Source organism: Cyprinodon variegatus, unplaced genomic scaffold, assembly GCF_000732505.1.
Source record: "Cyprinodon variegatus isolate N-32 unplaced genomic scaffold, C_variegatus-1.0 Scaffold881, whole genome shotgun sequence".
In the NCBI taxonomy this organism is placed as follows: domain Eukaryota; kingdom Metazoa; phylum Chordata; class Actinopteri; order Cyprinodontiformes; family Cyprinodontidae; genus Cyprinodon; species Cyprinodon variegatus.
Window position 1 is genome coordinate 93,076 of NW_015151334.1, and position 12,859 is coordinate 105,934.

The following is a 12,859-nucleotide window of genomic DNA, read 5'->3' on the forward strand; positions in this document are numbered from 1 at the left end:
ATCATCAATGGCAAATCGAAGTCTAAGAAATTCCTTAGAGGAGTAAACACCTGTAAAGATTTTGAAGTGGACTTCCTTGGGTTTAGGAGGACTGGGAAGATTTAAATAATTTGTTCTAATTTTAACTCTTTCAGACTTGGAAAAGAAATCTGATAAAAAAAAATTTGGATGTGATACAAAAGGAAACAAAATACTAGTAAAGCATTCCCTAATTTTTGAGATTTTTTGTTATCTGTGATACTGTGCCCATTAATCAGAAGTCCAGGTAGCACAGGGGTTCTGTAAACAGGGTTCAAATAAAAAACCTTTAGCTTTGCATAAAATATTTGGGGGAATAGCTCTAATAATCTTTTGAAATTCACCTTTGGTTATCTGCAAGTTATATTTCATTCTGAAGTCTTCATAAGACATAATCCCTCCATTATTTAACAAATGCATCACAGACCAAACACCTTGTTCTAGCCAATTACATGCAAAGATTGATTTATTACTCACTTCTATGTAACGGCAATTCCACAAGGGAGTATTGTGTGGGCTGTAGTTATGTTTATAAATTAATCTCCGATATATTAAAATCTGCTGGTGAAAGAAGGAAAGTTTAACGTTTTTTTTTATATCAGTCACATCTAAGAAGAAAACTAATTCCGCCCAGGTTTGAAAATATTTAACTTGAAATATGGAACCATAATTGATTTTGATTTATTAAAAAAGACAGAAGCCAATTAATTTTCAAATTGTTTAATTAAATTACCTTTTTTGATATAGTGAGTGTTTTGTTTCCATATAAAGTCAAAATTCATCCTGTTGATAGATTTGATTGCTGAATTGGGTATTCCTAATGTATATGCAGGGTAGATAGAGTCTGGAAATACTTTCCATTTTGGTTATAACAAATCTTCCCAGAATAGATAAATCTCTGTGTGCCCATTTATTTAAATGAGTTTTACATTTTTTAAGTTTCTCCCAAATATTCAAATTTTCTAAGTCAGATTTTTTTTTTTTTATTTATATGCACACCCAGATATTTAACACTGGATTTTATAGGAATATCAAAAGCAGTAGATATTGGACAGTTTTTTAGAGGCAAAATTTCACATTTCTTTAAATTTAATTTAAGTCCTGAAGGCTTTGAGAATGTTTTAATCAATTTAAGGATTTTGGGAATTTCATTCAAGTTATTTAAGAAGATGGTTGTGTCATCTGCTAGATGACTAATAGAAAACTCTTTGCCTTCCACCGATAATTTACCAAACTGAGCGTTTTTAATTGATATGGAAAGCATTTCTGCAGCAGCAATATATAGCAGAGGAGAAATTGGACAACCTTGTTTTATACTTTTGTTGATGCTAAATCTTTGTGAGGTACCATGTTGAAGATCCACTGAATGCTTGTATCTTTATAAAATGTTTTAATTACATTAATAAATTTAATTCCAAACCCAAATAAACCTAAGGCTTTGAACGTAAATTCATGTTCTATCATATCAAAGGCTTTATAAAAGTCTAAAAATAATACAAAGCCTTCATTCTCAATTAAATGGTTATAGTCAATTAAGTCCAGAATAAGGCGGATGTTATTATGTATAGAGCGACCTTTTATAAATCCAGATTGACTGTCTAAAATAATTTGGGATATGCCTGATTTTAACCTGTTTGCAAAAATGTGGGTCAAATTCTTGTAATCATTATTAAATAGTGTTATCGGTATTAAATTATCAAGAAGTGTTGGATCTTTTCCAGGTTTGGGAATGAGCGTGATGACACCTTGTTTCATTGTGTGGGTTAATCAGCCGTTTTCTAATAGTTCTGTAAGCATTCCAAACACAAGGGTTCTCATGTGATCCCAAAAATGTTTATAAAAATGACTTGTTAGACCATCACAGCCTGGAGCTTTGTCCTTGGATAAAGCACCCAAAGCTTTATCCAATTCCTCTATGGTAATGTCTGCTTCACATATCTGCTTAAAATTGTCATCAATTTTTGGAATCAAGTGTTGAATAAAATGATAGAATGCTTCTGCCATGGAGTTATTATATGCAGAAGTATATAAATTGCTATAAAAAGTAAAAATTTCTTTGGATATTAATTTCGAGTCAGGGCATGGTTCATTATTAATTTGCAAGTATTTTATTGCATTTCCAGGAAGATGGCGAACCGGAAAGCCAGATTCCTTTAAGCTTGATACATTAATCCCAATCTGATTGTTAAGACCTCTGTTTTTGAGCACCAAAAGATTACTGAACCTACCTATATATTTTATTTCTTTGTAGTTTATTTGTTTTTACAATCTTTCAGCCAACAAAAGATATGAAAAGAGAAAAGGCCGATACTGTGGCTAAGCTAGCGGTAACCACCAAGATGTGCTCTCCTATCGCTGACCACGAGTATGCGAGTATGTATCAGTTGGATCAGTTGGATCAGGAACCGCCACAGATGCAATCAGAGTGAAGCAAGGACCTGGACGAAGACTCGTTGATGTCAGAGCTATCCATTGTCTGCGATATTCAGAGAGATGTAGATCAATTCGGGTTGCCAGGTCCTCCAGCTGTTTCAGAGTCTGAGGATAGTCACAGGTGGAAAGTTCATCCTTTATCCTCTCATTAAGACAGGAAATAAACACGTCCATGAGGACGTCCTCATTCCAGGAACTCTCTGAAGATAACAGTGGGAAGTCTATAATGTCTAAGTGACAAAGCTTCTCTACTGGAAATAACTGGGCATAAACTTGGATTAGTTCCTTGAGAAAAAGAGTTAAATATACTAAGATTGTTCTGCCATTTAGCAGTTCCCCACAGCTTTGCTCTACCAGCTAGTGGGCTAGAAGTGAGATAACCTAGGCCACCTTGGACCTATTAGAAGGGTACTCCGAAGGCTGAAGCTCGAAATGCAGTTTTGGGGAAATACACATATGTTTACAAAAGCGCGGCACTGACCAGGATCACCATTCAACCGTTCAGGGGGTGAAAGGGGGCTCCTGACCAACAAGTCTGAAAGTAGATGACGAAGACATGACGTAGACATGGAAGCTGTTGTGGACGAAAGCATGGGAGAGAGAGTAGCCAGACAGTGCAAGTGTGTTAGAAACTCCCAATTGCCTAATTCAAGCGGGGAAATAGAATTTTCAGGAGCCCCCTTTCACCCCCTGAATGCCACTGGCTGTCCGCCGATGGGTCCATGTATGGCCAGATCATTCTGTCATGCTCAGAACAAAAGGACCCAGTTTTCAAGGAAGAGAGACAGTTAGGATTCACAAAATCTTTATTTAAGATGGACCTGTAGAGAACAGCAATGGTGTTTAAGGTAGGAACCTCTGCAGGAGGAGTACACAGGTTAGTGACCACATCTATCTGGCAGAGGATGATAATGAATGTGTGAGTCACTAACCTGGTCTTAAAATCCAGTCCATACCATAGAGGAAGAGGTTGGTTCCAGCCGGTCAGCTGCCAACAAGGACCAGATTCAGTTTACAGGAAGTGTGCAGCAGGAGTCGGGGGACAGGTCAGGCAAACAGATCAGAACAGGGATGGGCAGGCTCAGAGGTCCAGAGGCAGAACAGGTCAGCATCAGGCAATCAGAAAAACTCAGGTACGCTAGAGAACTCTCATCAAAGGCCTGAATAATCTGGCACTGATGACTGGTTAAAGGCTGGTTAAATAGAGGCGGAAGCAGGTGGATCAAAAACGGTAATAAGAACTGGCCGGAGCTAAGCAGGGGGATGAAATGAGTAATCAGGCCAGGCATCAGCACCAAGTGTCAAGGCTCAGAACAAATGACCCAGAATTCAAAGCAAACAGATCAGCAGACTTCTCAAAGGCATTTAGTAAGAAACGTATCTGCAGCTAGAGCGTTTAAACCCGGAATCTCTGCAAAGGGAAAACTGACTGATCTGATGGAGGATGATTGCGAATGCTTGAGTCGCTGACCTGTTCTTAGAGTTCAGTCTGTGCCCAGAGGAAGGAGGTGATTCCAGCCGAATGGCTGCCAACAGCACATGGCGAATGCCACCCAGAGAGTTCCAGGAATTGAAGCCTTGAAGACTGCAGAACTGGATGATTAGCAGATCTAAGCAGATGAAGGAAGGCAGGACTTTCAGGATGACAAAGCCAAAGCTGGTGTCTAAGAGGTTCACAGGAGTCCAGACCAGAAGATTAGAGATCCGAAGAGATGCTGAAGGGATATCCAGGTCAAAGTCAGGAGGCACAATCCAGATTCAGTCCACGGTTGGAATCCAGCAGGAGTTCGAAGACAGGTCAGGCAAACAGATCGGAACAGGAACAGGCAGGTTCAAAGGTCCGAAGACAAAATGGGTCAGGATCAGGCAATCAGAACACAAACAAGTATGCTAGACAACTCTCACCAAAGGCTTGCATAATCTGGCACTGATGACTGGGAGCAAGAAGTTAAAAGAGAGACTAGAGCAGGTGACACAGATGAGGGGTGATGAGAAACTGGTTAAAGCTAGACAGGTGAATGGAATGAATCATTAAGCCAGTCATCAGCACCAAGATCATGACAGAAATATAGAAATGAATGATCAAAAGCACTAATAAATAAATGTAAAAATATGAGAATAAATTAATTAATACATTAATGAATAAATACATTAATATATAAATGAGTATATGGTTTCAAAAAGGATCCAATTATTCATACTCAATAATTTTAATATTCTTATTCATTTCTGCATCTCTCCTCAGTTATGTCCGTTTTGGTTCTCCGTAAATTTTGGGCATCATCAGAGAAAAAACCTAAAGTCCCTGAGCTCCATCACAGAGGCAACGTAAGGTACAATCAGAGAGCTGTAAAGCTTAATCATCAGCAGCAGAGATTTGGGAGCAGAGTGAACTCTGTGTCATTGGTCCTGTCTTCTTTTTTTTTTTTTTTTTTTTTTACTTCCTAATTTTTATTCTTCATTCTGATAAACCTGGAAACAAAAGCTTCAGCTTGTTTCTTTTAAAGCCTTTTTGGAAACATAATAATTTTCATAAAACTAATTCAACACCTGAAGACTAATCTTGCAGCAGGTTGCTTTGCTGATGTGGTGTGGTAAAGAGTAGAAGACATGTAAAGAGAAAATTACAAACACATCATGTGATACGAACATAAAGGTGTTGCAGTAAAATGAGGCTGGTTACACAATAACAAGACTGTTTGGATGATAAACTTTACAACCTGCAGACTGGGCTGCAGGTTTTTACAAGTACGTTTTATTTCTCACAGAAATGAAACCATGAAGAATACTTCATAAACATTTAAAATACATCCTGACCATAGAATATCAATAAAAAGCTCTGATAACCTTGTTATCAGAACCTTGTTCTGTTCTGTGATGATCTGCTTGTTTGATTTCAGTGCATTACAACTTGGAAATGTAGATTAGAAACCCTCCTCCTACTTCTGGAAAACTGAAACCTAAAGCTGCTTTAAAGCAGTAACTGCTTCCTACAATCATGCATTTTGTGTCAAAGTCCAGAGACGACAGCTGCTTTGTTCCATCATGGCTTTCAACCAGCCTCCCTTTTACAACCCGGTGAGTGGACTCAGGTTCTGGTTCTGTTTGTTATTCTGAGGCTCAGTCTGGGAGCAGCTTACACTGTTTTATGTTACCGTTACTAAAACCAATTTGCACCTGCTGAGTTCTGCTTCGCATCTGGGCCAATATGCCTTTAATTAGCTGTTCAGGCTGTAAAACTGATGAAGGCGGTTTTATCAGAAATGTTGCTTCTTGCAGGACCAACGTTTTTTGTTGGTTTTTTGCATTTTTTTCCTCACCTCTAATCTGACATAGACGACTGAAGTCAAGCCAGCCTCTATTTTGAAAGGGACCATCACACCAGCCCTCTCTAAGTTTTTATAGGTCACACATACACCATGAATGGCAGTAACAATAGTTTGGACTTTTCAAAATACAAGCGACATGTTTGACATCCATTTACTGGAGTCAGTTTTCATTTATACTCCTCTGGTTTTGAAATTATTTCTCATGTAATTCTGTGAAAATGGATATGATTTAAGTGGCATTTTTGCTCTTTATTTTAGTCACTGTTGTATGTAGTTCGATTGTTTTTATATCAGAATACCTACTTACAGTACTGTAGCTCAGCTTCCATGGATTTTAAATAAAAAAAAGTGTCTCCCGTTAATATTAACCAGTGATAGTAGAAGACTCGTAATTGCTGCTTAGCAAAGGTCATCAAGATCTGATGCTGAGTTTCAAAATTAAAGCCTCTCAAAATCGAAACATTTTCTAAATTTCTAGCCTTAGGTAAAATAAATTAGTATTCTGAAATATTGAATAAACAATGTAAAAAAAATAACTAAAATAAAAGAAACATTAAAATCATTCTCATATATTCATATTCACAGGAGAACGTAAGAAATACATTTTAGACCAGATGGCTATAAATGATCACTGACTCAAGTTGATAAAAGTTAAACATGTTGCTTTTATTTTGAAAGGTCCAAGCCAGCGTTGCTACCATACTACATGGTGTATGCCTCACCTATAACCCAGTGAGGGCTGGCTTGACTTCCTTCATACATTTATTGAAGATGTATTTTGGCTGTTATCCTTTTTTTTCAGTTCTTGATCTTCTCTGAACTTTTCTGACCTTTTTATGGATGTCTTTTATTTCCTGTTTCTTTCTCTTTTTTTTTTAGCACTAGACACTTTTTATATAGGCTGACTTTATATGAGTTGAAGCTTCAGTTTTTCATATTTGGATTTTGTAATTTTTGGGTTGGTGAGTGCTCACAAGAACCAGCTCCACTGTATGGACCATCAAGAGGTCAAGAACAGATAGAAACCTGGACTGATATCACCCTTACAAGAAGAACACATGGAGAATAAGTCGTGATGATTTAGTTAAAAAATCAGTTTTTTTTTGTGTGTCAGAAATCTGTTTTCATATTTTAGAAACTGTTTTTCTTGCTTATTCAGTCCAAGAATATCCTAAAAGCAGCTTCAGAAACCCAGAGTCAGGTCCATAGTCTGTAGGAAATAAAAAAAAATAAAACCTGACACCTGACTGGTGAAGCTTTCATCTCTCATTTTATGACATATCATGTTTTTTATGGTTGATAACATTAATTAATCCCCTAACTTTCCTAAATAGCTCAGAAGGAGGGATTTATCCAGCTAAATCGGATAATTTTGTATTGTTTTCTCAGGATACAGATTTTGTTTGACCTCAACACAAACGTTAAAAGTTTAAATTAATTGTAAAGAAAAGTTAAAATTAGCTGGCATTTAAAACTGTGAAGAAATAGTCAGACGGGTCAAATTTAACATCGCTGTCTGCCTCTAGAGAGAAATGTTTAGGGGAACTCAGAGAAGTTTGTTCATTTATTAGTTTTGTTTTTTGTACGTGGAGTCAAACATCCCCAGAGTTTAAAGGATAAAAGAAATGATGTCTGTATGATAAAACTATATGTTATACATTTTTTTTTATTATTATTATTACAACTTCTAGTAGACAAAATTACAAACAGGGAGAGGCACTTATCTTACAAAAGATTAACAACAAGATCAGATAAAGCTTAATAAGGCAATCCAAGTATAACAATTGTAATTAATAATTTACAGGTTAAACATGGACCTGATTTATATTTTTACATCATCACAAATAATGCCAATTATGGGACTTTCTTTTATACAATTCATATATGAGGAACATATTTTAGTTATTTTTAAAACTAAGTTCACTAGACCTAAGAAAGTAGAGATCAGCCCGGCCCTGAAGTCACTGGCTCCCTGTAGCTCAGAGATAGACTCTAAAATCCATTAGTCTATAAATCACTAAATAGATCAGCACATCAATACGCAACAGATTTGCTGTCAGTGTGTTGACCTCACAGACCACTCAGGTCTTGTAGCTCCAGCCTACTCTGGACACCATGCTGGTGAAGATGTTGTCATTCAGGTCATAGTCATTCCAAAAAAGTAAAAAAAAAACAATCCACTGGACTCGGTTTCCAAGTTTGAAGATGTTTCGCTTCCCATCCAAGAAGCGTTTTTAATTCATAATGTCAGCCTTAAGGCCTGGTTATCCTCCAGCAGCAGTGTGTCACAGTGAGCTTGTGTCAGATATTTTTGATTTATGCCCAATTTTGAAGCGTGGGCTGCGCAATGTTATTCCACGCCACAACACAAGAGGGGCAATCAGAAACTAGCTGTGGGTCTAGATACGGCCGAGGCTGTGAGGAAGTGGGGGCAAGTTTGTGCGACAACAGAGAGTCCAACAAAGAGTCTAGCTGGTCCAACTTCAAGAGTCGTTTTCCACAATGGCGGTCATACAAACAAAACAAGCCGGTAAGGTACCGAACAGGAAATACGCACAGTGTAGAGCGGATGTAGATTTGACCAATCAGAGGCCTCCTGTCACCTACAATTTTGGAGAGGTGCACCAGAGTGTCTGCGAAAGGGGCGGGGGAATATTTGCACTAACTGCAATACACACGCAGACGACCTGGTTTCTGACTAAAACAGCCTTAAGCATTGAGTTCGAAGTTTTATATAGTAAACCAAAAATTTGTTTTGGCTTAGAAAATATGCAAATTGGACCAGAAGAACAGCTCCGCCCCTTAGGAATGGGGAGACGTTTTGGGTTCTTTGTTAGCCTGCAATACCCGATACTGGGCTATGCCTCTGAAAGGGGGGTCATTACGGGCAATTCTTGGCTTTCCTGGCGAAATGTTTTGTCCCCTGTGTGGCGGTGGAAATGATAGCAGGAAGGAGTCAGTTATATGACTGAGTCCAGCCCCTCTGGTTAAGGTTGTTTTCTTATTCTTAACGTAAATGGCTTCCTTCATGCCCCTCTCAAACCACCTGTCTTCTTTGTCCAAAATGTGAACATTCTGGTCCTCACATTAGTGTCCCTTGACCTTAAGGTGGAAGGGGGTGGCAGAGTCCTGTCCAGAGGAGGTCACTCTTCTGTGTCGAGCCGTGCGTCTGTGGAGAGGTTGTTTGGTTCCTCCAATATGAAGATCAGAGGATTCCTCACTGCCCTAAAAACTGCAGACAGCACTCCAATCTTAGGTCTGGGGGTTTCGTCTTTAGGATGCACTAGTCTCTGTTTAAGGGTCAGTATCGAGTATTGCAGGCTGACAAAGAACCCAAAACAACGCCCCATTCCTAAGGGGTGGACCTGTTCTACTGATTCAGTTTGCAAGTTTTATAAGCCAAAATAAGTTTTTGGGTTAATATATAAAGCTTCAAATTCAACGCTTATTCTTACATTTTGAATTTAAAAAGCTTCCTGAATGGGAGGCAAAATGTCTTCAAAATTGGAAACCAAGTATGTAATATTATGTACATCCAGAACTAGAACCAAACGGAGAAGCAGCATTTAGTTCCTATGCTCCGCTTATCTGTAACAAACTCCTAGAAGACTTTAAAAGTGCTGAAAGCCTGAGTTCATTTGAATCAAAGTTAAGAGCTGTCTTTGACTGCTGCAGTGAAGCTCTTTATTGTGCTATCTTTAGTTTAAGGTTTTGATCCAACCATCTTATTTGTTTTTGTACCTGATTTTATCATATTTTTATCTCTACTTGCCTTTATTCTGTTTTTATTTCAGTTCTATTTTAATGTTTAATTCATGTAAAATCCTTGTACTGTATTGAGGTATATTAAGTTTCTCAGTTCAAATGAAACTGTATGTATTTTTGATTTAACAAGGGAAAAAAAAGAAATGAACTTCTTCTCATAATAATTGAAATTATGTTTAGTTTTAAAGTATCAACATTTATATTGATACTTTATTTATGTAATTATTGTTAGAATCTCCTAAAGATGAAGCACTTTGCTGCTAACTGGAGGCTGGAGTGTGAATAAGAGCTGGTTGTGAGTTTATGGTGTGAAGTTGTCGTTGAAAAGTGGTTAAAAGTAAGCAGTAAATAAGCAATTTCTTTTATTTTGGGGTAAAATGTCTCTATTTTATACTATGAACACGGCAGTTACACTGTAAACTGGAGCTTTTATGGAACAGTTATAATTACATTAAAATGTTCAAGGGGGCTTTATTGCTGCAGCTATTGCAAAAAGTTGGACGTTATTTCGACATATTTGACCAATCATTATGCAAGCTTCTGCCTGACTTTATGTTGCAGGAATGCTGAGAAACGCACAATCTCAGTTAAAGGTTATCTGTTCCCTTTTGGTGCAAAAGGGAGGATTTTTAAATCAATGAACATAGTTTTTTTTTCTTCCAATAAAGACTTTTTATTGTTTACCTCAAGAAACAGAAACAGATGTTATCTTCATCAAAGGCCTTCATGGGTAATTTCTAAATACTGCTTTCAGATTTGATCTGCTTGACAAAATGGCTGCATCGGCTGACTGGAAGGTTTTTATAAAAGCTTGGAAGTTTCGAAGTATTAAAAAGAAATATTCTCCTTTTTTTCTTTCCAAACCGGTCTGCAGCTCTATAAATAAAACTTTATTTATAAAAGCATTTTAAATTTTTAACCAAGGGTTGCTTACCGGAGGGGCTCCGGAAATTAATTAAATTTTAAGGTTTTTTACCACCCGGTTTCTTTTTTTTGGGTTGGGGGGAGGGAATTGGGGGCCGTTGTTTTGGACGGTTTTGTTTTTAAGGTTTATTACTTGCCTTGGGTTGAAGGTTTTTTTTTGAAATTGGCTTCAAGGTGGGGGGGTTGTTGGCTTTTGTTTTTTATGATCTGTGGGGAAAATTGGGCCAAAAGTAGCAACAAAGAAGAAAATGTAACCTTTGTTTTGCTCACTGTCAGACAGAAAACACAGATAAACATTTTTACTTAGATTCTGATTTGTATTTTAGAGGATTCCTTTCACCGGATCCATCCATGGAGGCCTGCAGGAGGGCAAGTCGATCATCATCAGCGGACGAGTCCTTCCTGGAGTAGACCGGTTGGTAACTTTTCAGAGAAGCAACTTCATTCTTTATTTTAAAAAATGTCTGCACCCTACGTGCCCATAGTGGCGTCATCACATATCATTCCTCCCACCAGATTCAAACAGCTTCTCTAATGTTTGTAAAAAATCTGCTGTTTTTTTGCCTAAATTTGAACAGAAATTTGAACCGTTTCTAAAACCACCATAATCGGTCCCACATTTCATAAAATCTGCTGTGTTTTTACTCCTCAGGTTCCATGTGAACTTGCAGTGTGGTTCCAGTCAAGGGACGAACATCGCCTTTCATTTCAACCCACGTTATAATGAAGGCCAGCCTTACGTGGTCACCAACACCTTCCAGTACGGTAACTGGGGCTCAGAAGAGAGGAAGCTTAGCTCGCCTCTCCCCCCTGGCTATAACTTCACCCTGCAGATCACCGTTACACGGGATTTCTACCAGGTTGGCATCATCACCCAGTTCTTAAACAAAAAAAAAAACAACAACTTGGTTTGGAAAAGAAAGTCTGCACAGATTTCCATTTATCATTGCTTCCAAAAATGTCACTGGTTGCTATGGTGATTACCTCCTCTTTCCCCGAAGAGAATAGAAGAGGGAAGTCTTAAACTGAAGGTCAATGTGTGAAAACTTTTTATAGCCAGGGAGTTAAAGGGTTAAATATCAAAGTTCTCTATTTTAAAGGATCATATATTTTCAGACTTAATCAAACCCTGACATTTTATTGGAAAATTATCTCAAAGAATCATCAAACTAAAATGTTATTGTGTGAAAACTGTTGAAAGGCCATGAAGATGATCAGCAAGTCCAGCTTCCTGGTTGCCCTTTACATTTTTAGTAATTTTTCTTTAGAGAAAGTCAAGTGGAGCTATTATTAAAAATTCCTCTTACCTTTGAATGAATCCAATAAAAGTATCACAGCTTAATGTCACAAAATAATATTCACAACACTATGAGAAGAACTAGAAGATCATTGTTAATAAAGTTTGTTCCCCACTGCTGGTAAAACAAGAAATGGTTAAAAAAAACTGATATCAGTTAATTACGATTTTATAAAACAACCTGTGGAGAAATTGCTTTTTTTTAAATCCTTCTAGGTGAGCGTAAACGGCAGCCACTTCACGGATTACAGACATCGTATCCCGTTCCAGCAGGTTGACACCATATCAGTCGCTGGAAAAGTGGAAGTTTCCTTTATATCATTTTCAAACCCTAATGTGAGTTAAAAAAAAAATCTGATTGACTGTCTGTAACAGAACGTTGAATAAGTTGGAGTTTTAGGGACTAATAGGACAAATCCTCAGACTGATTATTTTCTGCTCTGCGGGAATTTCCTCAGCAAGGTTTTCCCACCCAGCCTGGTTTTCCATCCTATCCGGGGTTTCCTCCTCAGCCTGGATTCACACCCCAGCCAGGATTTCCTCCTGCAATGCCGGTGAGTAAAAATCATCTTCAGTTCCAGTGGTTTTAATCCTCAGAGGTCTGAGTTGTCATTTATTTCCATCTGAACACCAGATCATCTGTAGTCTCTTCTCTCTATTTGCACAGGTTGTTCCATATAACAACTACATCAGTGGCGGAATCCAGCCAGGCAGAACCATCACCATTCAGGGAATCGTCCCACCCAATGCCACAAGGTAAAGAAACAGACCTTAACAGCAGAGGTTTGGTGAGAGGAAGTTGAAATACATCACTTTTCCTCCCCCTGACCCACATAAAAGGTGATACTGAATCTGTTCTTCCAGATTTATAGTGAATAGAATTTCCTGCTGAAACTTTTCATGGTCGGCTTAGTCAATTAAAGCTACAGTCCTTGTAGTACTGGCAGCTGCAGGTGACATTAGGTCAGGGGTTGGCAACCCGCGGATCCGCTGCATGAGGCCCTTTAGCACCCTTTTCAAAAAGCTTTTTTTAATTTTTGGATGGTGTGCAGGAGATCAAACAAACATTCATTATGTTTTTCAATGCTGTAAA

The 12,859-nt window shown here is 38.0% G+C and overlaps 1 protein-coding gene across 1 annotated transcript in view; it reads left to right on the forward strand.

Annotated features, from left to right (window-relative positions):
- Positions 1 to 5,473: 5,473 nt before the first annotated feature.
- lgals12 (lectin, galactoside-binding, soluble, 12) overlaps positions 5,474 to 12,859 on the forward strand; it is a 10,317-nt gene continuing 2,931 nt past the window's right edge. The window contains 6 exon segments of the mRNA XM_015397684.1: positions 5,474 to 5,529; positions 10,796 to 10,884; positions 11,122 to 11,329; positions 11,983 to 12,106; positions 12,190 to 12,320; positions 12,434 to 12,522. Of these exon segments, the coding sequence (XP_015253170.1) occupies positions 5,497 to 5,529; positions 10,796 to 10,884; positions 11,122 to 11,329; positions 11,983 to 12,106; positions 12,190 to 12,320; positions 12,434 to 12,522 (674 nt within the window). The 5' untranslated portion in view covers positions 5,474 to 5,496.